The 24,141-nt window shown below is 30.0% G+C and overlaps 6 protein-coding genes and 1 non-coding gene across 19 annotated transcripts in view; 5 read left to right on the forward strand and 2 right to left on the reverse strand.

The window, feature by feature from the left end:
• The first annotated feature begins 630 nt into the window (after window positions 1-630).
• Window positions 631-3,829, forward strand: LOC118447930 (protein-lysine N-methyltransferase SMYD4). The gene is made up of 4 exons (XM_035880518.2): window positions 631-847; window positions 1,482-2,334; window positions 2,474-3,119; window positions 3,274-3,829. The coding sequence occupies exons 1-4, from the start codon at window positions 831-833 to the stop codon at window positions 3,780-3,782; spliced, it is 2,025 nt and encodes a 674-aa protein (XP_035736411.2). The 5' UTR covers window positions 631-830; the 3' UTR covers window positions 3,783-3,829.
• Window positions 3,829-8,716, reverse strand: Drp1 (dynamin related protein 1). 3 transcript variants are annotated; one of them, XM_035880237.2, is made up of 9 exons: window positions 8,612-8,716; window positions 7,839-8,304; window positions 6,851-7,415; window positions 6,517-6,764; window positions 5,898-6,428; window positions 5,603-5,785; window positions 5,070-5,373; window positions 4,774-4,985; window positions 3,829-4,662 (listed from the first exon to the last, which is right to left on the reverse strand). In XM_035880237.2, the coding sequence occupies exons 2-9, from the start codon at window positions 7,938-7,940 to the stop codon at window positions 4,606-4,608; spliced, it is 2,202 nt and encodes a 733-aa protein (XP_035736130.1). In that variant the 5' UTR covers window positions 7,941-8,304; window positions 8,612-8,716; the 3' UTR covers window positions 3,829-4,605. The 3 variants fall into 3 exon arrangements, with proteins under 3 accessions (XP_035736130.1, XP_035736214.1, XP_035736303.1); XM_035880321.2 differs by lacking the exon at window positions 8,612-8,716 and having other exon boundaries at window positions 7,839-7,949; window positions 8,140-8,340; XM_035880410.2 differs by lacking the exon at window positions 8,612-8,716 and having other exon boundaries at window positions 5,070-5,322; window positions 7,839-8,341.
• Window positions 8,433-11,017, forward strand: Rpi (Ribose-5-phosphate isomerase). Of its 2 annotated transcripts, none has more exons than XM_085664694.1 (7): window positions 8,433-8,554; window positions 8,958-9,208; window positions 9,330-9,390; window positions 9,845-9,960; window positions 10,036-10,169; window positions 10,258-10,399; window positions 10,497-11,017. In XM_085664694.1, the coding sequence occupies exons 2-7, from the start codon at window positions 9,053-9,055 to the stop codon at window positions 10,683-10,685; spliced, it is 798 nt and encodes a 265-aa protein (XP_085520820.1). In that variant the 5' UTR covers window positions 8,433-8,554; window positions 8,958-9,052; the 3' UTR covers window positions 10,686-11,017. The 2 variants fall into 2 exon arrangements, with proteins under 2 accessions (XP_085520820.1, XP_085520819.1); XM_085664693.1 differs by having other exon boundaries at window positions 8,552-8,710.
• Window positions 11,018-11,262: 245 nt separating this feature from the next.
• Window positions 11,263-11,335, reverse strand: TRNAK-UUU (transfer RNA lysine (anticodon UUU)). The gene has a single exon. It is a non-coding gene; the product is annotated as a tRNA-Lys (tRNA).
• An 838-nt stretch (window positions 11,336-12,173) lies between these two features.
• Window positions 12,174-16,428, forward strand: LOC118447978 (uncharacterized). The gene is made up of 8 exons (XM_035880654.2): window positions 12,174-12,234; window positions 13,394-13,436; window positions 13,577-13,969; window positions 14,055-14,476; window positions 14,581-14,802; window positions 15,397-15,695; window positions 15,763-16,075; window positions 16,151-16,428. The coding sequence occupies exons 1-8, from the start codon at window positions 12,189-12,191 to the stop codon at window positions 16,405-16,407; spliced, it is 1,995 nt and encodes a 664-aa protein (XP_035736547.2). The 5' UTR covers window positions 12,174-12,188; the 3' UTR covers window positions 16,408-16,428.
• Window positions 16,429-16,737: 309 nt separating this feature from the next.
• Window positions 16,738-18,467, forward strand: mRpL45 (mitochondrial ribosomal protein L45). Its single transcript, XM_035882736.2, has 6 exons — window positions 16,738-16,965; window positions 17,069-17,386; window positions 17,481-17,632; window positions 17,719-17,767; window positions 17,839-17,988; window positions 18,075-18,467. Exons 1-6 carry the CDS (start codon window positions 16,912-16,914, stop codon window positions 18,345-18,347), a joined length of 996 nt encoding a protein of 331 aa, XP_035738629.1. The 5' UTR covers window positions 16,738-16,911; the 3' UTR covers window positions 18,348-18,467.
• A 1,242-nt stretch (window positions 18,468-19,709) lies between these two features.
• Pur-alpha (Purine-rich binding protein-alpha) overlaps window positions 19,710-24,141 on the forward strand; it is a 37,561-nt gene continuing 33,129 nt past the window's right edge. The window contains exons 1-2 of one of the 10 annotated variants that reach the window (XM_085655359.1): window positions 19,710-20,186; window positions 22,304-22,354. In XM_085655359.1, coding sequence (XP_085511485.1) covers window positions 22,307-22,354 — 48 coding nt within the window. In that variant the 5' untranslated portion in view covers window positions 19,710-20,186; window positions 22,304-22,306. Of the gene's footprint in view, window positions 20,187-20,399; window positions 20,555-20,619; window positions 21,525-22,303; window positions 22,355-23,850 lie in introns of those variants that run through there. The other 9 variants (XM_035881375.2, XM_035880775.2, XM_035880865.2 and 6 more) reach the window with 9 other exon arrangements.

Here is a 24,141-nt window from a genome sequence, read left to right on the forward strand (position 1 = left end):
CAAACGCGGCAATTGTTACCATTTTCAAAAGTCAATATCTTATAGAATTATATTTAAAGCTGTATTTATCAAAAGCAATTGTCTTTGAGTAAAATGATGATGATGATGATGATGATGATGATTTAAAAGAAAGATGATCAAAAAAAGATTTTCTCATTAATTCGTATATTTCTTTGTTTTGTCGTAAGAAAAAAAAAAAAAAAGAAAAAGAAAAAAAAAATCATAATCGATTAACATCGTTCTTAAAAATCATTCATTTATACTTGTTTGTATTCACGAAATGCAGATAATCTAAACACGCTTTATATAATGTCTCATTTGTTACCAGTACATTTATAGAACTTTTAAGTAATTGATTATTCTTTGAAAATATGCAATTAAAATCGCATATATATATATATGAACGTAATAAAAAAGAACTCGTAAATATTTTCTTTCTTTTTTCTTTTTTTTTTTTTTTTATAACAAATTTTCAAGTATTTCTTATTTAATTATTAATCTCTTATTATTTCATATTGACAATAATTTTTAATTCATATACATTGAGAGAAAAAGAGAGAGAGACAGAGAGAGAGAGAGAGAGAGAGAAAGAGAGAGAGAAAAAGAGAGAGAAAAAAAAAAGAAATGAATTACAATTATAAAAAGTTCTTTGATGTTGTACATTATGTTTAGCATTCACCGGACGCTTTATACGAGGCAGATATTTTAACAGCAACTTCGGTATCTAATTTTAGAAATCGTCACATTAGTAAACCGCCTTCGAGAGAATATACAAGTACGACAATCGTCGTGATACAAATTGAGGGATCACTAACAAATAATATCTAAAAATGACTATGGCAAATCAGTAAGTGAAAAAATAATTCTTTTTTATTTTAAAACCTTTATCTCTTTCTCTCTTTCTCTATCTTATCAATTATAGCAATTAATAACGTCTAAAGCTTAATTAATGTTATTTTCTCATAATATCATGTATTTACATTTTCATACAAATTATGTAAATTATATATATATATATATATATGTATATATATATATATATATGTATATATATATATGTATGTATGTATGTATAAATATTATTATCAATCTTGATAAAAAGTAAATCATATTATATTATACAAAATTGATAGTTTATCTGTTTGTTTTAAATTCGAGAAGGAAAAAAATTTCTAAACAAAATATTAAACACATAAATTAAGTAATATCATTATAAATTAAGACTTTATATAAATATAATATGTATATACATACACATTCACACACACACACACACACATATATATACCATTTGATAACATTTTATATCAAATACCATATAACATGGATATATATATATATATAATTTAATATATTATATATATATAACATATTAAATATACAAAACAAAGATAAATTTCACATACAACTGAATCTATTTTTTGATTATTTAATATAATACATACATTGTATTTATTAATTCATCAATAAATTTATTATAGTGGCAGTATATTTATCGATTTTTATCGGCAAGCATATGATACTGTAACGATGGAACCATTTATAAGCCGTTTTAAAGAATTTTCATTAAAGGGAGATAGACAAGGGATGATTCGTGTTATAATCGAATTACCATGTGTATTGAATACAAAAATAATTAAGTCATATAAGGGTAAGAATGATCAGCAAGCGGCATTGCTTTATCAGAAATCACTTGATATAATGAAAGAAGGGAAAAATAAAATGGATGAGGAAAGTAAAGCATGTAATATTCTTACTGAAGCACTGTTTGCAGCCAGTGCATGTAGTTTAATATTTATGAATGCTCTTTTAGAGCGCGCAAAGCATTGGTATAAATTGGGAGCTTGGTTAAGGTGTCTTAAAGATTGCGAATGCATGTTAGCACTTCCTTTGAGCTTTTATGATAAGGATGCAGAAAATAAAAATATTTACTTAGTATATAAAAAGGAATGTTTTCATCTTAAACATGAGTGCTCTAGAAAGCTGGAAATAACTATTCGACGAAAAAAGAAAACACGTGGAAATAGCAGTGCTATGCATTGTTCTTCTGCCGAAATAACAACAGTAAAAAATGTCGTATCAACACCTACTGTGCATGGAAAGTTAAACAGCAGTTTGAAAAGTTGTTCCGATGCGGTAGCATTTCGATTTGACAATAACAGAGGCAGGCATCTTGTAGCAACCAGAGATATTTGCGCAGGAAGTATTCTAATCGTCGATCAGCCCTTCTCCTCCAGCATAGATAAAGAGGCACTTGATAGGAATTGCTTGCATTGTTACAGTTCCCTTAAATTGGAAGACAATGTTAGAATTCCTTGCCGTATGTGTCAAACAGTTAGTATTATGCATGATCTTGTGTGTGCACAAGAGTGATAAATAGTTTAATAATTAACTTTTTTTTTTTACCCCTCTTTATATCATCATTATGAAGTCAGCGCTGCATCCATATTCCGGAAATATACTTTCTTTTTAGGTTTCTTATTGCACAGAAACTTGTCGCAAAGAGTCATGGGAGATGTATCATAAATATGAATGCATGATATTAAATCTTTTCTTAGAAGAAGGATTTAATCAAGGAAAAAATAAATTATCCCATCTTTTGTTGGCTTATAGAACTACCTTGATTGCAGTTTTATATCCAAACGAGAAAAAACATAATGATACGGAAACAAAGCACAAACCATCCAGTCTTAATACAGAATTTTTTAAGCAACATCAGTCGAAAGAAAAACACACTGTTATATCAAATACAAATAAAATATATGATCCATTAGATTACACAACTGTTTTACAATTAGAAACACATTGTACGAATGTAGATCCTAATGTAAATGCTATTCGTAGTATAGAAGCAGTGTTTATAGCCAAGTGTTTAATTTTTTCCTTGGATGAAATTGGAATTGATTCATTGGATAATGAAAAATTCATTACTTTAGCGACGGCTACGTTGCAACATTTGCAAGCTATTAATTGTAATGCTTATGAAATTATTGAAAACATATACAATGGAATAACGCACGTTTGGGAACCAAGAAATGTAGGATGTGCTATTTACACCACAGTCAGTCTTACAAATCATAGCTGTTATCCTAATATAGTTCGACATTCTTATCCATCTGGTAAGTGGTATATATATATATAAATATATATATATATATATATATATATATATATATATACATATTATATTATATTATATTTAATTTCATATTTAATTAAAATTAAATATATGCACTGTACTGACAAACAATTAAGAAATATATCCTTTTATAGGAAAAGTTGTTGTAAGAGCAATACGTTGCATTGGCAAAGGTAATGAGATACTTGATTGTTACGGTCCACAATTTCTTAATGAAGAAAAGTTGGCAAGGCGCGAGTATTTATGGAAAAAATATAATTTTGTTTGCGAATGCGATGCTTGCAAATATAATTGGCAATTCCCATTGCAAGATACCCTTAATTATAAATGCAAAACATGTTTCAAAACTGGTTATTCATTTAACGAGATAAAAAACAACATGCATAAAATTAAACATTGTTCGCAATGTAATGAAAAATTAGACTATGGGAAATTAAATAAGCAACTTTGCAGATCTATCGAAAGGAGAGTAAATGCAATTTCTAAAATGTATCAAGGTTACTATAAAGAAGCATTAAATCAATTATTAGATCATATAGACTTAGTTGAAAGATTTTTGGAAGCACCTAACATAGAGTCTATCAAAACACAGCAATGCCTCATTCAATGTTATAATTTCTTTGGTTGCATTTCTATAAATTAATATAGAACTAATTCTTGTATGATTTTTCTTTTTCTTTTTTTTTTTTTTTTTTTACATATCATATTCAATCTTAAAATCTAGATATTATCTATAAGACAATTGTTAATTTTGTGAAGTTTCTTAATATTTTCCCTATTTTATCTTTATCCGATTGTTCATATTATATGTCTCATAAATAATGATAAAATATGTAAAGAAATAAAAAGGTGTAATTTAAAGGAAGAAAAGAAGAAAAGAAAAGAAAAGAAAAGAAAAAAAAAAAAGAGAGAAAAAAAAATATACAGTTAAAGATAAATAAATAAATGGAGAAATTATCATTCATTTACAATCATCTTAAAAAAGAAAAACTGTTCTAAAAGAAAAATTTCAAATTTTATACCATGTATAGCCTCATGTATTTCCGGCGATTTAATATTCAATTGTTGTTGTGCAATCATTGTGTGGTAATACTGTACTAAATTACTAAAAAAAAATGGAAAAACGCATAACTTTCGTTTGTTAGTACATGCTTGAAATCTCATAACATTGATAATATTAAATGCAATATTTCCATTTTATGGTATTTAAACAATCCCAGATGTATATACAACAAAGTAGTGCATGATTTATCCTTATCATACATTAAAACTTAGTGTAATTGCCTGGGATGACAAAAATTATTACTTCATTGTTCTAAAAGTTTCGTTTGCATGAAGAATAAAAATTTTGTACAGTGTTTCAGCATATACATAATTGCATTCATTGACTTATCTATCCAAACACAATAATAATACCTATTTTAATCTATAATCTGATGCTATTGTGGTTTTTATTAATTGAATTATTACCACATGTGCGTTTCACGAATTTCGCTGATAATATGACCCGCTTGAGTCAATGCCTATAAAGAAAATAGAAAAATGTAATATAATTAATTAAAATAAATTATCAAATCGAGATTGTCATTATAGTGATACAACATTAGTATTAGACATATGATTAATGAATATACCTTTAACATGTCACTTGCTTCTTTTCGTCTAATAGCAATATGTTCACTTTCATTCAACAAGGCTTCAGCCTGATCGGATTTATATAAATGAGTTACAAGTTCACTTTGTAAATTATCCTTTACATAGTTGACTAGGAAATGCATTACTGCTTTGGGTACGCTGTCTTGTATAGACTTACGTACAATATAAAAGTATGATTTGATAAGTCGCTCTAAAAAATATAAAAATACATTTTAAAATATCGAATTAAATAAATAAATATATATATATATATCAAAAGACTTTTTATAATTACCGATAACATCACAGTCTCGTTGCTCCCGTTCACTTAATTTACGTTGAATTTGCATTGGCACTTCAGGAAGTAAATTAACCGGCTTTTGTTGTGGCGATGATCTTTGTATTTCGAGCATCACATTAGGCTGAGGAGAAATATTTCCTGAATTTCTACTCGGAGATCCTTCAGCAGAAGTAATAGATTCTGTTCTTTCTTGCGGTAATATATTACTCAGTAACCAATGATTTTGTTGCGCATGCATCTTTTTATTCTGCTCAGAAAAAGATGTCAACTCATCTTGACTGTTGGTCAATTTTGCATTCTGTTATAGACATGGTGGATGATTAGTACGGGGGTGGATTAAAACAAAAAAAAAACAAAAAAAAAATGGAATGACAAAGAAAAAGATGCATAATTAAGTATATGTTTTGTTATTAAAATTTCATATTTCAAAATTAATTAATTAAACAATCAAACGTATGATTAGACATATTATTAGAACAATATAAAACTAGTTACATAAAATCATGATTTATTTAAATTTTACTTACAGTTTCTGTAGGTATCGCAACACCAGATGTAGAGTTGTTGCTAATAGAAGGTAATTTTCTATTATGTTTAATATTATCTATATCTGCATTTTTTAATAACGAAGACACAAATGCTGCATCCTTATGAAAATCTGGATGTTTAGTATTAATATATGCTAATTCTATAGCAACCAAATTTTCTACCTTTATAAAAATAAATTCAAAGAGAAATATATACAAATAATATTCTGGATAGAAGAAGAAGAAAAGAAAAAAAAAGAAAAGAAAAGAAAAAATTAAAGAATGAAAATTATACCATCTGATTAGTAGTAGGGAGACGTCTTCGTAGTAAATGTGTAACAACGTCAACAATTCTTTCATGTAATTTAGGGAATCGTAACATTTCTTGTTGTACTTCGGTACCACAATGTTGTACAATGCTTTGCATTTCTTCATGTACAAGTTCTACACATCGTAAAGAGGGTTCTTCCAGCCTTCTTATTTGTCTTTTAACTAATAATTCAAAGGACACCTCGGGTACAAAAAGTGCTGGTCTTGGGCCGGTTGCATTTCGTATGGCAGTTAAAATATCGAACTTAGTTAGACCAGCAAGTGGATGGATAGAGTCAAGGGTTTTGCCAAATGTTTCATGAAATATATAACATATCCGTGCACCGCCACATAACTCGGTAGTTTCAATATTTCTAGCAGTTCCCTCGATGGTAGAACAATAACTGCTTGCAAATTTTGTAATAATTTGCAATAAAGTTTGACTTTTATCCCCGACATCTTCACCATAAGAAGAGAGTAATGTTTGAAATTGTGATACCATAACGTTAACTCTTGTCTAATTTAAAAGCAACAAATTAAATTAACAATTATTAGCAATTTTATATGAATAGCATTAATATATATAATTTAAATGACATTATTACCTTCAATTCTGGCAAACAATCACGTATATGATGCATTAATAATCGATTCAACATTTTAGCTAAATAAGGTGTACCATTTCTATTTGCTAATGTTGGATATTTGCGTTGTAAAAATATAGCTTCGTCCTTCAATGCATCTTGAATACTTTTATTACTTATTATGTCCTGTTGCGAACGATTAACTACACCAATGATTCCTAATTTAACAGGAATTACTCTACCGCACAATATATCTATCGCGTCTGTTCCTATTATTATAGAAATTAAAGAAATGAAATAAAAGTTTGAATGATCCTTTAATATATAGAATAACATTTTATTAAAATAAATATACCTGCATCCATAAGATCTAATTTTGTAACAACAGCAAGAGTACGCCTGCCATCCGGATCTACATCTTTACTAAGTTTCAAACTTTCACTTGTGGCCATATCTGTATTAGCAGTGACAACTGCTAAAATGATGGAATTAGGATTACATATGTATTCCAATACAAGTTGACGAATTTGATTTTCAATATCTTCAGGTTGATCTCCTACTGGCACTTTTGTAATACCAGGCAAATCTATAAGCGTCAAATTAACGACTGAAGTTGAAAAGATTTTAAGATTAATTGGTTCAGGACAAATTCCTTTATTAGATCCAGCTGTACGATCTGTCTCTGCTTCAATTTCACTACGTATATCATCAAAATTTCTAAAGATCTTATTTTTTTTATGTAGGAATGTACCCCACTCTTCCAAATCCATTGTTCCATTTTCTGCACTACGATGTTCTTTATCTTCCTTTGGTGTATATATAAGTTGAAGTATCAATGGTCGACGAGTTACTATACCTGTTCCTCTAGGAAGGAACGAACGGCCTACTATATTTTCTATTACAGATGACTTGCCAGAACTCTAAAAACAAATTGGAAATAATACATTTGTATTGAATTAATTCAATACAATCGACAAAGAGAAATTCTATGCTACGAATATTTTGATTAAAAGAAGAAGAAGGCAAAAAAAAAAAGAAAAAAAAAAAGAAAAAAAAAGAATAAAAAATTGAATAAAAAAATTCTCCGACATTTTTAACATTAAAACTTTTAACATTTTAACAATTTGTTAACAACAATTTTTACAATTCTTTTTCTTATTATTTAATCATTGTAAATAATAATTTTGCATTACAATGATATCATCGTATCATCGTATATATAAATATTCGAATTTTTTCTCATGACAATGAGAACAAAGGAAGAAAGAATGAAAAGTAAATAAATGTTACAATTTGAAGCAATTATCATGTGTTACATGCTTATATTTAAAATATTGACTAACCTGAGTTCCCAAGACAACTATTTGTGGAAGCTGAATAGCATCTGCACCAACAGTATTAAATACATCTTGTAATTTATTTATTACTGGTATTAAAGCTTCCATTGTGTTCAGCTATATAAACGTATATATCAAATCGATCGAATCAAACAAATATTCTCACTCAACCGGTTAAGGATTTAACGAACAGACTTTGACCATTAATATGTATTTTATCATTCGTTTAATAATTCGAATACTTTTAGATTTTTTTTATCGAGATGTCAATTTGACAATTAATTAATTAGTTAAAAATATTTCTTACCAAATTAATTCATATATAATTGAAGTGATATCACATTCCTTAATAAATCTCGTTAGAAACGAATTCAACATTATACCACTCTTTCTTTGGATCACTCAGGGGAGCCACCCGTTACAAGTTTCCATTATTCGCAAACGCGTGCGCATTTTCTATTCTTGCATCTCTCTATGTATTACATATGTAACATAAAATATACATACATATATACATACGTATTTAATTATTTATAAGCAAAAATTAAGTATACTTATGATACATATGTATATGTGTATATATATATATATGTATAAGTGTGATAACATAGTATTAAAATATTTGTCAATATATTTCTATTAAAAAAAAAAAAAAAAATCTTCCTTTATAATCAAAGAAATAGATGAATTTTTATCAAAATGATCGTTATCGATTTAAAGTGGTACGTGTCAATTTCAACAAATTATCAAATTCTTTTCGTCCATCTTTATTTTCTTACATTCGATCGACGAAATGTAATATACTAGTTGGAATATCTTAGAAATAAATATCATATTAATTTCTATCAAATGTCTTCGTAAGTTATTCATATTAAAACGTAAGTGATTAAATATTTTACGCGTGTCATTTTTAATGTCAAGAAAAACTATAAAAGCAATTTAACGATATATCCAAGAATCGAAGATTCTTTGATATCGAATGAATTAATCGATATATTAAACATTTAGCAACTTCATTCGTAAATTGTATATATATATATATATATGTATATATGATATTTAGTTTCATATACGAATAAAAAGGTATGTTTAAATTCTGCATAATAAAATTTGTCTCTTTTATAGGAAACTTCATTCAGTACAAGTTGTAAAACATCCGTTATGTTGGTAAACCATAACAATGATGTTGGCAATATCAAAACAAATATCGATAGTGAACAATGATTTTAAAAACATTAGTACGCGCGAAAGTTGTGTCGTGTGCATTTACCGGTGGAAAATATTTATCTAATAATATAAGGATATTTAAAAAAATGGGACCACTCGAAACGGCAAAAAAAATTGCTGCTTATAAAGCTATCGACGAATATGTCAAGGTAATTTATATATATATTATTTTATTTTGTCGTAAAATGATATATCAAAAAAAAATTTTTTAGAGGTTAGTAAAACATAATGATATCTGTGTTGATTATAATTATTGAATTTAATTTGTAGGATAATACCGTAATTGGAATTGGTAGTGGATCTACTATTATTCATGCTGTACACAGACTTGGTAAGAATTATTAATAATATTTTTTCAGGTATTATACTCCGTATATAATCTTTCTTGACATATGTATATATACATATATATATGTATATATATATATATACATATTTTCAGTTCTTTCAATTTCATGAAATAATATATTTTTTTAAAATCATTATTATACTCTACAAATACTAATTGTTTTATAAAATGTTGATAAAATTATATTAAAATCATAATAAAATAATTATTATAAATTATGTGTGTACTGTATAAAACTTTTACCTTACTTACCCTAATCTTAACCTTTGATCATTTTAACATACAATAAAATTTTTCCTTATATATTCTTTGGATAATATAATCATATCTGTATTATATATTGTTGACCATGATTAGATGTTTAATATCATATATACGATTTAGAGTTTATATTTTTAACAGAAGTGTAATTTTTCTTTTTTTTTTCTTTTTATAGCCGAACGTGTAAAGGAAGAAAAACTTAATGTTGTTTGTATTCCTACATCGTATCAAGCTCGACAACTGATATTGAATAATCATTTAACATTAGGCGATTTAGAATCTTTTCCAAAGGTATAAATATTTTTATAACATTCGATATAGATTGTTCGTTCGACAATTTATAATTTATTATATAATACTTCATAGTTAGATTGTGCCATTGATGGTGCAGATGAAGTTGATGCTGAAATGAATATCATCAAAGGTGGTGGGGGATGTTTGCTTCAAGAAAAAATTGTCGCTTCATGTGCCAAAGAATTTATTATTATAGCTGATTATACGTAAGTTATAATATTATTATTAATTATAATAGAATAAGACTATATATCCTATTTCTCTATTGATTATTTTATGTGATATAAATTTTAGAAAACATTCGGAAAAACTTGGACAACAATATAAGCAAGGTATACCTATCGAAGTAGTACCTATGGCATATGTTCCTATTCAACATAGAATTGAAGATAATTATGGTGGCGACGTAAAGATAAGAATGGCTGTTGCTAAAGCTGTAAATATTAATGTTATATAATTTGTCTATCTATGTTAATATAAAAAATACTTTTTCCATGTGTATTATTTTTTTTTTTTTTTTTTTTTTTTTGCAGGGACCTATAATAACCGACAATGGTAATTTTATTTTGGATTGGCATTTTCCACAAGATTTGAGCGATTGGAATAAAATCAATGAAGAAATTTTATTGATGCCTGGAGTAGTAGAGACTGGTCTTTTTATTAAAATGGCAAATAAAGCATATTTTGGTATGACAGATGGCAGTATCAAGGAACAACCATAAAAAAAATTATTGTATACATAGACAAATGTTATTTTTCATATTACATGAAAATGATTTTATCAGAATTTAAAGAAATTCATGTTTTGTCTTCAAATATATAATTTTTTCTCTCATATTATACAGTCATTTTAATATATTATTAGGCATTTTTTAAATATTGTTTTATATGGACTGATTTACATTACAATTGTTTTTTAACGAATTTGTGGATATTGTTTTTTATATTATCGATATTTAAATGTAAATTTATTTTTTACATTGTACTTAGAAAGTTGTACTTAGAATATATTTATTGGTAGAAACCATGGGAAATATTTGTGTATATATAATTTTGTATTAATCGAACATTAATAGAAACCACCATGACATTTAAATGAATAAAAAATAATAAAATATGATTTGATACTTAACACTTTGATTACATTTTTTTTTTTCTTTTTTTATTATTTTTAATTTTTTTCTTCTTACATAATATATATATGCTTTTATTAATTATAATGCAAATTATAATGAAAATCCTATAAATTTATAATAATAATAATTATAATCATTTTAAAGAAAAAAAGAAAAAAAATTTCGCCCGAACAGGGACTCGAACCCTGGACCCTCAGATTAAAAGTCTGATGCTCTACCGACTGAGCTATTCAGGCACTTGCGATTCGAAGTGTTTTTACGAATGTTCATCAGTTACACGATTTAAATATTTATTTTTTTTTTTTAAATTGTTCATCACCTCATAACATATGTAACTTCAGCGACACCTACAAATAATAATAATTCATAAAAGTAAATGAGAATTAATAAGAAATATAAGAATAAATAAGAAACATGTAGGAGTATAAAATTAAATTATATCGAAATATTAAACTGAAATTATTATTATATTTAATAATTTAATAATAATAATGCGCGTTAAGAGTCGCATAATGTTTAATCAGTACGTATTATATCATTTTAATATTATTTCATCTTACTCCGTCTACATTATATTACGTCGTTTAAATAATTATAAAATCATCGAAGATATTAATTTTTAATTTTATTCGTTTGAAAAGAGAGATAGTAGATACGAATAGATTACATTGAATTTGAAAATAATTTCTTAGAGAAACTTAAGTAACATAATAACAATTTCTGGAAGATAATGAAGATATCTCGAGGAAAAGAAAGCTTAATCAATCTCGTCGAAACAATTTTTAAGATAATTTTCTTAGAATTCCTAATATAGCATGGAATATTATTAGTATTAAAATATTAACGTTTCTTTCCTTCTTTTTACGTGATAGCACATAATTATAATTAATGATTATAATTAAGATTTTTACGTATATATAGACGATTGCCGATGGATCCCAATAGATGATAAATACGGCACAATACGAAACTATTCACAAATATTATACCGATTTTGAAAAGTTACGGTCTTGAATTTATTTTCTTATTTTTGTTATTTTTTTATGTATTTATTTATTTATTTATTTTTTCTTTTTTTTTTTCGTTATTATGAAAATCTATCGAAAGTATTTTTTTTTTTTAATTAAATTTTGCAGTAAGTAATACAAATATTTTATACTGTTTTACATTTCGATAAATATTTTATAAAAGGAAATATTATTATATTATTCTTTTATGAGATTGTATTGTACAGATCTTTATTATAATTTGACGTACACAAAATAATATTTATCACGTGCGAAATTGTACACACATGTGAAATTGAATATATATGCCGATTATCTCGTGAACGATGCATTTTTTATGCAATTTAACAATTATTTATTACACTTAATTACGGTTACAAATATCTAAAAAAAGTATACGTATCTATTAACGAGAGAAAAAAATAGTAATAAAACAGAAAAAAAAGGAAAAGAAAAAAGATGAAGAAGAAGAAGCAAAAATAACTATGCTGACCTTTACAACTCGAAAAGATCATCATTAAAAAAAATTTTGTTTAGATGTTCTTCCTGGATGATTAAATTTGCAAATTTTCCTTAATAAATTTCCTTGTAACTTCAATCAATTGCGAGATATTCACTTGTGAACATATGTGGACAGACACTCTCTATATACTTATTTTACATAATTGGATATATATATATATATATATTTATGGATATATAAACTGGAAGATCACATTAATAACATTATTATGACGCTTCCAAAAATTTTTGAAAAGGTTTAATCACACTTTAGAAAGGTTTAATTACATTTTATGAAAAAATTTTATTTTTTAACATATGTCATTTTATTTGTTTAAATTAATCAATATTCTTTAGAATATTTTTTTATTAGATGCAACAGCGTATCTACACACTCGATTGAGTAATTAAAGTCGGTCCCTTTGACCTCTCTGATTATAAGGAAATGTTAATTTATAACTATAATATAATAAATATTATATAAATATATATATAAATTAAAATCAATAATAAAAATTTGACAAACTTTACATAATGATATAGATATGTACGTATATCGATAAAAAATAATTCTATTTATTATTATTCGAATTAAAAATATTTTTTATTATATATTTATTAATATAAAATTCTTATAATAGAAATAATTTAATGCACTTTCATGCACTGTAAGACTATAAAACGTCTTTGAATTTTAAATTAATATTATTTAAATTTTAAATTAATTCTATTATCAAACTTATTTAAAAAATAATTACAATTGAACAATTCCTTTATTTTTCATAGCTTTCTTAAATATCGTATCCACCCAACAAAGAAGAAAATGTGGGTAAGTAAGAAAATTTTTTTATGTACATATATATATATATATATATACACGTATACTCACACATACACACACATATGTATATATACAAAAAATATTATATTTAGAAAATATTATTTCATACTTTTTAATATGTTTCACAGCATTGAGAATTTTCAATGTGACAATGGAGATTGTATAGCTAATGAGTTTTTATGCGACGGACAAGCAAATTGTAAAGATGAATCGGATGAAACGCAGTCTGTATGTTCTAAAATACAATTAACATGTTCACCATATGCCTTTAAGTGTAATTATGGTGCTTGTATTGATGGTGATCTAATATGTAATGGAAAAAAAGATTGCATTGACAACAGTGATGAAACATTAGCTAAATGTTTATATACCATGGAAAATATTACAACCTCTATAAGTTGTTCCATAAATCAATTCAAATGTGATAATGGTCAATGCATCGATTCTGAAAGATTGTGCAATGGCAATATAGATTGCAGAGATCATTCTGATGAAACATTTTCTAAATGTGGAGCATTAAAGTAAGATTATATAATTTAATTAATATAAATTATTAAACTATAATATATATCTAATAATATTGTTTCCTCTTTAAATTTTTTTTAGCTGCAATGAATTGTTATTTCGTTGCAATTATGGGGCTTGCATAGACGGTAATTTACAATGCGATGGTATAATAAATTGTGTGGATGGGTCAGACGAAGATCCTAAATTCTGCACAAAAATTGTAACAAATCCAATTTCTATTATATCCATATCTCCTTCAAGAAGTAACACATCAATGATATCCCCATGGATCCCAAAAAGACCAATTCATTGTTTGGTACCTCCTCAGCCAGCAAATGGTAAATGGCAATTACATAAGTCGCAATGTCAAACACAAAAAAACTGTGACGTGCAACAAGGTGTACAATTATATAATGGTGCTTATTTGGTTTATACCTGTAATCCTGGCTATAAAATAAATGGTTATCCTTATGTATTATGTGATCTAGAGGGTAAATGGTTAAATATTCCAAATTGTATTGGTAAGATTTATAACATAAATGTCATTATAATAAAAAAATTTATCGACATTACTATATTTATATTACTTTTGATTATTTTCTAAATGTATCTTTCATGATTTTAGAAATACGTTGTAAATCATTGACTTCAGCATCAACGAATGCTATTTGTACATACAATGGTAAATGGACAGTTTGTGAATCTCCTGTTTTACCTGAAACGATCGCAAATTTAAATTGTCGTACCGGCTATCGTCCAGATAGAATATTCCTATCAAGTACAAAAGATCAAATTAGATGTAACGAAAATGGTCAATGGGAACCAGAACCAATAAAATGTATCCCAGGTATGCTAATTATTGATTTTTATATTGGGACTGACAGTATAATATTACAAACTAGTAATGAAGAAACAATTATTTTCTTTAATTGAAATTTTGTTGTAAAAAATTCTAATACATGCGAATACTCATAATTCAAATAATCTTACAATTGATGTTAGAATACTTAACTCAAATTTAAATACTGTCAATTATATGAAAAAAAGATTTTATGATAGATACATCCTTAGAATTTTGCACATTACATATTATGATAAAAATCTTCAAATTTGATTATCAAACGATTTAAGATAATTCACGTATTAAAAATATTATAATTATTAACTTATGCTAAAAGGTTTAGCCAAATGGAATTAGATTATATTTATTTATTTAATATAATACAATGAGATATTTTTAATTTATTTATTTACTTCATAAAAAATTTGTTAAATGATTAAACATTGTTATAATTAAAATATCATCAAAAATAAGTTAAAGTAAATAAATCTCTACTTTAAATATTAAAAATTAGGACATTGTTAAAAAGTTGTAACTATAAATTTTTTTTTACTTATTTCAATTATGTACAATATTTTTAATTTTAATATATTTTTTTAGTATGCGGAGTTCTTACTCCAAACACAAAACCTCTCATAATATATGGCAATGCTATTGATATTTCTCTACTTCCATGGCATGCTACTCTCTATGAAACAATAAGTCCAAATGGACCAAAGGAATTTACTTGTGGTGCAACAATTATAAAAGATAATCTCCTTATCACTGCAGCCCATTGTATTTTTGATGAAACAAATAAAAAAGTAAATGACCCAAAAAGATATTATATAGCAACTGGAAATATTTTTCGTGACTATGATTCTCCGCTACATGATCCACATTTTGTTAAAAAGGCTCAAGTATGGGACATTAAAAAATTATTAATTAATATTTTAATTATAAAATTTATTATGTATCATTTTTCAGGTTAAGAACATTTATGTTAACTGTTATTATATGGGCTTAGAAGGAAATTATGGTTGGGACATAGCTATTTTAGAGATTGATGTGCCATTTGTATTCTCAGCTTTATTATTGCCAGCATGTTTGGATGAAACTTTTATTGAATTTGGATATGGGATAGTTGCAGGATTCAGTAGAACCATTTTAGGAGCATCAAGTTTTCTTCTAAGATCTGTAAAACTGCCCTATGTTCCTTTTGATCAATGCAGATCTGCAAGCAATGCTGAATATGAGAAGTTCATAATGCCTGACAAATTTTGTGTGGGCAATACAAATGGTTAGTAATGATATATTAAATAAAAATTAATAAATGAAATCAAATATTTATAAATGATCAATATATGTATTCTAGGGACATCCATCTGTGATGGTTATGGTGGCGGAGGATTGGTATTTCCAAATGGAGATTTGTGGTTTTTAAGAGGTATTATTAGTATTGGTCTTGGTATAACGATAACAGCTAAAAGTGAACATTGTTATAGTTATTCATATGCTCTTAATACACGTATTTCAAGTCATATAATCTGGATTCAAGATATTATTTTCAGATTAGAATCATCTAAACCAATTCCTATGTGTCATAATTCACATCGTAATACATTTCTATAATTTGATAATAAAATTTGATAATAAAACTGATTTTATATAATTCATTAGTTGTTAATCCTTCCAATAAAGCAATAAATTGTATATATTAAAAACATAGATAATTTTCAATTCTTTCTCTTGCTCATATATATATATATATATATATATATATATATATATATATATATATTTATATATATGAACATTAATTATTATATTATAAATAAATATCGTATATTTTTATTTACCACACGTTACAATTTCTTGTTGTAGAAAAATTTGGAATTTATTATTTGAATTGATTCGATCGAGTTTGATACTATAGCGCCAGCCAATCGTGAAGAGCCCACGTGTTCTTTCTCTTGAGAAGTATATCGTTTCTTTCGAACTAACCTATAATGTTTACAATCAAATAAACGAATGCAATACACACAATTTATACAAACGAACAATTTCCATTTATTTTAGTTAATTCTATGCAAATTAGTATAATATTTATATTGTATATAATATATTATTAACAAAATGATGTCAAAATATATATTACGTTCAACTTGTATCGTTGGAAAATATATGCAGGTATTTATTGTTATTATGCAAGTAAATTTTTTTTTTACAAGATTTATGAAAATAATAGTAGTAATAATAATAATAATAATAATAATAATAATATATTTTTCAGAATAATTTGCCTGTAATGCTAAGTGCTATTTCGTATCCTCATAATTCTTCAGAACAGATCAGGCATATAAATAAACATTGGGATCCTAAGTATAAGAAGGAAAGGAAAGAAAAATTTATTAAAATAGATCTACCAAATTTTCATGAGACTGATAAAAAAAAGGCTGCGGAAAGAAAGCGTTCGTTATTAAAACAATATGGAATATATCCTCAAAAGCAATGGACGGAAAGACCAATTTTTATTAGTTGTTCTCCTAATGCTTTTGACTCTTATGTACCACCAGAAGGCGATGGAAAATTTTCTACAATTACTAAGGCGGTATAATGAGAAACATTATTAAATAAAAATTTTTGAATGATAACAAATAATATAATACGATTAAATTAATACCATATAATAAATATATTAATAGGGAGCAATGCAAAAAGTGACAGATGTAACAATGAAAGGAAAATCATTGATGGCCATTAGAAAAATCAAATCATTTGAAGACACATTTGTATTAAAGAATTTCCCTCAAGAAGCTTTAAATATCTATATTAAAGCGCACGAAGCCTTAGCAGCGTAAGTTATTATAGAAAATAATAATTGAATAATTGCTGGTTTTTTTTTTTTTTTTTTAATTATATAGATATTTATTATATTTGCAGAAAAGATATGAACGCTTTGATAGAATACGTTACAGAGAGTGCATATTCCGTAAGTTTAATACATTCGTGATTTATAGTAAATGTTACTTACATTAAATATAATATATGTATAACTTTCAGAAAATGTTGCATAATGTTATGGATAAAAATATTCGTTGGAAGTATGTGGAATCATTAGAACCGCCTCGTATTGTACATGCAAGATGTCAAAATCTAATTACAAAGGATAATCTATTTGGACAATTAACAATCCGCATTCATAGCCAACAGGTTCTGCTAGTTATATGATACATTAAAAAAAAATATATTTAATAATGAAGATAATCAAATCTTAATATTATTATATTATTTTATAGATTTTAACCATATACGATAGATTTGGTCGTTTATTAAAAGGAAGTGAAATCTTAAAGAAAGATGTTCTTGAATATATCGTATACGAAAATCATTTGGCAAATCAATATGGAAAGTGGCGTCTTCATGAAAAGATTATACCATCTTGGATGCCTCCAAGAGAAGTAGGAGAAAAAACATATATTTTATCACCGGAAACCGAAAAAGTTGTAACTCCTGATCTACCAAAAAAATCTACCGATACTACGAATGCTGCAGAAACTACTGCAAATTAATATTATATTGAATATTAATCGTATCATAAAATAACAATAATTCGAATCCTTTCTTTAATAACGGTATCATCTATTAAATAGATCGTTTGTACATATATTAAATATACTCGTTAAAATAATAAAAAATGAATTATTTCTTTATGTTTTTGTAAAATAATTGTAATCTATGATCGATGTTAAAAATATATTTCATTGATGAGACGTCAATGAAATTCTCACGTTTGATTTGTTCTCAATAACGAAGGAATCCAATTGGGCGAGAAACAAATTCGTATTAACAAAGTATAATCGTCACGTGAAAACCGTGCGGTAAGATATAAAAGAAAGAAAGGAGAGAGAGAAAGAGAAAAAGAGAGATGGACGTAGCGATCAGTGGCGCCGCCTGACGTAAAAAAGTTTAACTGAGAAATATCGTTGAAGTTAAAATTGATACATAGTTCGGCCAATAGGGGGCGAAAGAAGTGACGTGAATGAGAGGACTAGACGAGACGAGAGAGAGAAGACGGGTACGATACGATACGCTAGAAAATAGGAACGGTGATATTAAAATACGCGAGGAAAGGAAAATTTTTAATCGCGCCTAAAGGAAGGAATTTTCTTTATAATGGGCACGCGTTCATATCGGTGATAGAAGACGCAACGTTACATATAAAGAAGAGCCGTATATATTCGCTTAGAGTAGATGCGAGAAAGAGAGAGAGCGCGCTATACTCTCTTCCTCTCATTCTCTTCTCTCCCTTCCTAAACTTCTTCTCTTTGTCTCGCTTAACGTACATACATACATACATACACACATACATACAGACACATATACATATACGCATACATACACGCATATATACATCCATACACAAGCATACACACTCTCGCTCACTCTCTCTCTCTCTCTTTCTCGTTCGCGCAGAGTATATAGTAAAGAAGAGAGGGGATTGGTGGTCTCGCGGGCGAGAGCGAGAGGCGAGCGAAGGAGCGAGCGAGCGTGGAACGAACGGTCTAGAGAGCGCGAGCGAAGGAGCGAGCGAGCGAACGGCGAGTAAGCGAGCGAGTGGGTAGGCAGGCAGGCAGGCAGGCAGGCAGGCAAGCAAGCAGACAGACAGGCACGCAGGCAGGCAGGCAGGCTGGCAGGCAGGCTGGCAAGCAGGCAGGCAAGCAGGCAGGCCGGCGGGTAGGCGAACGACGAAGGAGCGGACGAACGAACGAACGAGCGAGCGAACGTACGAACGTACGAACGAACGAAAGAACGAAAGAACGAACAAGCGTGTGCCGTGTGGTGGTGGTGGTGGTGGTGGCGGTGGTGGAGGAGGTGGTGGTGGTGGTGGTGGAGTCGTTGTGGTGGTAGTAGTTAATAGTAGTAGTCGTCGTCTTCGTCTTCGCCGTCGTCGCCGTCGTCGTCGTCGTCGTCGTCGTCGCGGTGGTGGTGGTGGTGGTGGTGGTGGTCGTGGTGGTGGTGGTGGTGGTGACGACTGGTGCCGTGGACGGACGGTCGGTCGGCGGTCGGGTCGTGGTGTGTAAAGAAGTGGAAAATTCGTAAGTGGTGTGCTGGATTGGTCGAGCTGGTTGGTCGGGTCGGTCGGTCGGTCGGTGTGTGTGGTGATAACGTCGGGGTAGCGCCGCAAGGAGGAAATCTGGCTGTGCGTGCGTGCTTTTAGATCGTACAGGGGTCTGTTGCCGCCGCTGCTGTTGCTGCTGTTGCTGCTGCTGCTGCTGCTGCTGCTGCTGCTGCTGCTGCTGCTATCGAAGAAAGACATCGCGAGTAACGACGACGCGTGGAACCGAGCAGAAAAAGGAGCGTGAGAGGAGCAATGTCCGATCGAGAGAGCCTGGACGATCAGCCACAAAGTAAGGAGGAGTCGAAGCACGTATCCGCGTGGTAAACGCCGTTAGATCGGTGCCGCGCCACCGACGCGGAAGCCCGGAGAGCAAAGGGGAGGGGGAATCTCTTTTCGTGTCGCAGATCCGCGCGAGCCGACATCTCGTCGTGTGGTGCCTCGAGCCCCGTGCTCTGCCGTGCGGAGGCGCCTCCGGTTAACGAGGAAGAGGCGCGCTCTCTCTCTCTCTCTCTCTTCCCTTCCCCCTCTTTCTCTTTCCCTCTTTTTCTCTCTCTCTCTCTCTCTCTCTCACATACACGCTAAAAATGCGCGCGAGTGAGTCTCGCGACGGTAGTAACGAGTCTCGAGCGTTCTTCCTTCCTCCACTTCTCCAAGAAGGTAAATAACCAACGAACGAGCGGAATTTCTACAATGAATTCTCATGAGAAAAAAAAAATCCAATTTTTCGACGGCATCAAGGATTCAAGATGGCCGAGCACACGCAACGGCCGAGGGGATACCTCCTACTTCCCCCTCTTACCGCGGCGCCTCCTTTCCTTTGGCTGTCGTCGTCGTCGTCGTCGTTATCGTCATCATCATCGTCATCATCATCATCATCATCATCATCGTTATCATCATCATCATCATCGTTATCATCATCATCATCATCATCATCATCATCATCTTGTCTTCGTGGTCATCGTTGTCGTCGTCGTCGTCGTCATCTTCGTCATAATTATCATCATCATCATCATCATCATCATCATCACCACCATCATCGTCGTCGTCGTCGTCATCGTCGTCGTCGTTATCCACTGCCGTTGTTACATTAGTTATGTTAAAATCGATATTTCCATTCAAAATTCTCTTAAATCTTGTTACATTATGCAAACGTCTTTTTAACCGTAATATTGTACGTTTGGTACACGGACCTTTTTTGGGTTAAGTGACGATGACAACGACAACGTCAACGTCCTTTATGGCAACTACGGCTACAACGACGATGATAATGATGATGACGATGATGATGATTATGATGATGATGATGATAATAATAATACGACCGATATTCTTTACGGATATTCGTCGTTTCGAACGAACGAACGTGATGTAACCTTTCGTCGAGGATCTGCTATGTAAATCATGTAGGCGCGCGCGCCCGCGCGCATGAGGAGGAAGAGGAGAAAAAGAGAAAGAGAGATAGAGATAGAAAAAAAAGAGAGCGCGAACAAGCATGGTAGTCTACTTAGGTTAGGAATGATGGCGCGACGGAGTGGTTAGGATGCGCGCGCGCCGACTCGAAGTCGACGTCGACTACGATAATGACGACGAGGACGACGACGACGACGACGATGACCAACGGATTCGAGTAAATTTTGCACGTGCTCTATACGTCGACGGTCTCTTCCTTCCTTTCCCTTCCACTCCTCCACATAAGTACATACACATACAACACATTTTCCCCCTCCTCCTATATTTGATCCTTTTAGAAGGATCGAGAAGAATCGAGATCAATTTTTCCATTAAAAAGCGACGATACTCGATCGATAAATTCGATCTTTTTGTTTCATTCGTTTGTTTCTTTTTTATTTTCCTTTTTTATAGTTTTTTGTGTTTATTTATTTGTACAGATTCTTTTGTTTGCAATACTTTTTACAACCTTCGATCGAACTCGCGTTTATATCAAATTTTTTAAAAGAATCCATATTTTATTTTTCGAAGGTCGTTGGAGATTTCGTGTCGTGTGCGTAAATATATATATATATATATTATATATATATAGATCTCGATTAAGATAAATTTTGTAAAAATGAATCGATCGTCTCCGACGATCTACAAATTATCCCACTTCTCCAACGTCCGTAAACGACCGTTTTAATATACATGTATATATATACATACATACATACATACATACATAGATACACACATACACATACATCATACATACACTCATAGATACACATGCATAAATACATACATATAGTCTTACATACGTACAAGATTGCATACGACATACATCCATATATGTATATATATATTATACATTGTACATGCGTTTGCAAACGCATAATCGTTTGTCTGTTTTGTACGATCGTTTTCTAACGATAGTTCTTTATTTTTTTTTTCTCTCTCTTTTTTCGACAGAGTATGGAAATCCAGGTGGCATGGATGCTGGAGGGGCCGACTTTGACTCCGGTGAGTAATCGTTCTTAAATTAGCGGATATGCACAGGAGTATTTCGTGATGCGTGAACTCGCTTCGAGTTAGAACTGGTCTCTCGTTTATACATATCCACACACATAAACGTACACAGAGACAGATTTAATTCTATATTGGCGAAGGGAAAAGAGTTTTTCTTGAAAAATGTAATGAATTGAAGTTGGCTAGTATCGATTAAAAAAAAAAAAAAAAAAAAAAAAAAAAAAAAAAAAAAAATGAAAAAAAAAATTGAAAAAATCTTATTACTAATCATTACAGAATATATATTTTGAAATCTAATTATATATATATATGTGTGTGTGTGTATGTGTATGTAATTGGGGATCAAACTTACGTAGTGTAAGAAATAATTTATCCTACTAGTAACATTTTCAAAAACGGTAATACTTTCTGGTAAAGTTTATTTTATCATTGTTGGTATTTCGCCAACTCAGAATTCCTCTAACGATGTGAGTAAGACATTGCATACATATATACATACATCATACATACATACATGCATACATGCATACATACATACATACATACATACATACATACATACATATATATATACATACATACATACATATATACATACATACATACATACATACATACATACATACATACATACATGTGGGTGTGAGAACGCGGAATAATATACTAGATGGCGATCGTGTTTGTCGGTTCTTTTTTCTTTCTTCATTTTCTTTTTTTTTTGGTAATACTTCTATTTTTATTTTTACTTTTTTTCTTTTTTATTTTTTTGCCCCTCTCTCCACCCCCCCCCCTCGCCCCCAAAAAAATATTACAGATCCGTCGACTCCGTGGAATTAAAAAAAAGAAAAAAGAAAAAAATTGTGTACATAAGGAACGTTTTAAAAGAGACACATTATAGAATGGTAAATAAAAATATCGAAGAATCCTTATTGTGTAGTTAAACGCGTGGGCAGTGCGGTTAGGTTATCTCTAGAGAAACGATACTGATGTACGAGAGAATGCATTACACATATGTATATATATATATTCGCATTATTTCGTATCCACATTTTACTATGACCTAAATTACGAATTAGGTGTTTTGCGAGTCCAAGGCGTGTCATTTGATTGCTTACCGTTTTCGTTTATCGTTTAATCGTCTCTCGATGTGTACCGTTACACCCACTAATACGAAATTTCATATAATCGATTTGCAAATATGGATTGTAAATGCGAAAAAATGTTAAAAGACTAGAAAGCTAAACTGAAAGATACGTACGAGAGTAAAGGAAAAAAGAAAGAAAAAAAAGAAAAGAAAATGGAAGAGAGAGAGAAAGATAGAGGAAGAGAGGAGAGAGAGAGAGAGAGAGAGAGAGAGAGAGAGAGATAGAGAGAGTTAACCGTATGAAAACGACGACGATGGGATGTTCGCTTTGCGAGGGGAGTGGGGTATGGTGGGACATAGCAGGAGCGCATGAACAATGCGAAAGAGATAGATAGAGATAGAGTGAGAGAGAGAAGGAGCGAGCGAAGCGGCGATAGGAAAAGAAGAGAGAGAGAGAAGCGGTAAACCGTCGGCGTATTCTAGCGCAGTCAGCTGTGCGTGACGTCACGCGGTCGCGTCGCGAAGCGCGCGTCGCCATCGCCGTCGCTACAGCCGGCGGCGGTAAGAGTGAGAGAGAGAGAGAGAGCAAGAACGCGCGAGAGAGAGAGAGAGTGATATGTTCAGTGGGCGGAGTAGTGGGGAGAAAAAGAGCGTCACGTGGTCCCAAGCGCGAAATCACGTGGCGAGCGTTGGCCGG

The sequence above is a fragment of the Vespa mandarinia genome, chromosome 2 (assembly GCF_050613455.1).
Source record: "Vespa mandarinia isolate Hongniang chromosome 2, ASM5061345v1, whole genome shotgun sequence".
Classification (NCBI taxonomy): domain Eukaryota; kingdom Metazoa; phylum Arthropoda; class Insecta; order Hymenoptera; family Vespidae; genus Vespa; species Vespa mandarinia.

Excerpts from the sequence above, each read along its gene's own strand:
- LOC118447930 (XM_035880518.2), top strand. Across the intron at positions 2,335-2,473 it reads CTTGCCGTATGTGTCAAACA|GTTTCTTATTGCACAGAAAC; the intron begins GTTAGTATTATG and ends CTTTCTTTTTAG. Across the intron at positions 3,120-3,273 it reads TCGACATTCTTATCCATCTG|GAAAAGTTGTTGTAAGAGCA; the intron begins GTAAGTGGTATA and ends ATCCTTTTATAG.
- Drp1 (XM_035880237.2), bottom strand. The coding sequence starts at position 7,940 with ATGGAAGCTTTAATACCAGTAATAAATAAATTACAAGATGTATTTAAT. Across the intron at positions 6,429-6,516 it reads ATTGTTTGCCAGAATTGAAG|ACAAGAGTTAACGTTATGGT; the intron begins GTAATAATGTCA and ends CTTTTAAATTAG. Across the intron at positions 4,986-5,069 it reads ACGAGACTGTGATGTTATCG|AGCGACTTATCAAATCATAC; the intron begins GTAATTATAAAA and ends TATATTTTTTAG.
- Rpi (XM_085664694.1), top strand. The coding sequence starts at position 9,053 with ATGATTTTAAAAACATTAGTACGCGCGAAAGTTGTGTCGTGTGCATTT. Across the intron at positions 9,209-9,329 it reads CTATCGACGAATATGTCAAG|GATAATACCGTAATTGGAAT; the intron begins GTAATTTATATA and ends TTTAATTTGTAG. Across the intron at positions 10,170-10,257 it reads ATTATTATAGCTGATTATAC|AAAACATTCGGAAAAACTTG; the intron begins GTAAGTTATAAT and ends TATAAATTTTAG.
- LOC118447978 (XM_035880654.2), top strand. The coding sequence starts at position 12,189 with ATGAAAATCTATCGAAAGTATTTTTTTTTTTTAATTAAATTTTGCA. Across the intron at positions 13,437-13,576 it reads CAACAAAGAAGAAAATGTGG|CATTGAGAATTTTCAATGTG; the intron begins GTAAGTAAGAAA and ends TATGTTTCACAG. Across the intron at positions 16,076-16,150 it reads TTGTGTGGGCAATACAAATG|GGACATCCATCTGTGATGGT; the intron begins GTTAGTAATGAT and ends TATGTATTCTAG.
- mRpL45 (XM_035882736.2), top strand. The coding sequence starts at position 16,912 with ATGATGTCAAAATATATATTACGTTCAACTTGTATCGTTGGAAAATAT. Across the intron at positions 17,387-17,480 it reads TTTCTACAATTACTAAGGCG|GGAGCAATGCAAAAAGTGAC; the intron begins GTATAATGAGAA and ends ATATATTAATAG. Across the intron at positions 17,768-17,838 it reads TTACAGAGAGTGCATATTCC|AAAATGTTGCATAATGTTAT; the intron begins GTAAGTTTAATA and ends TATAACTTTCAG.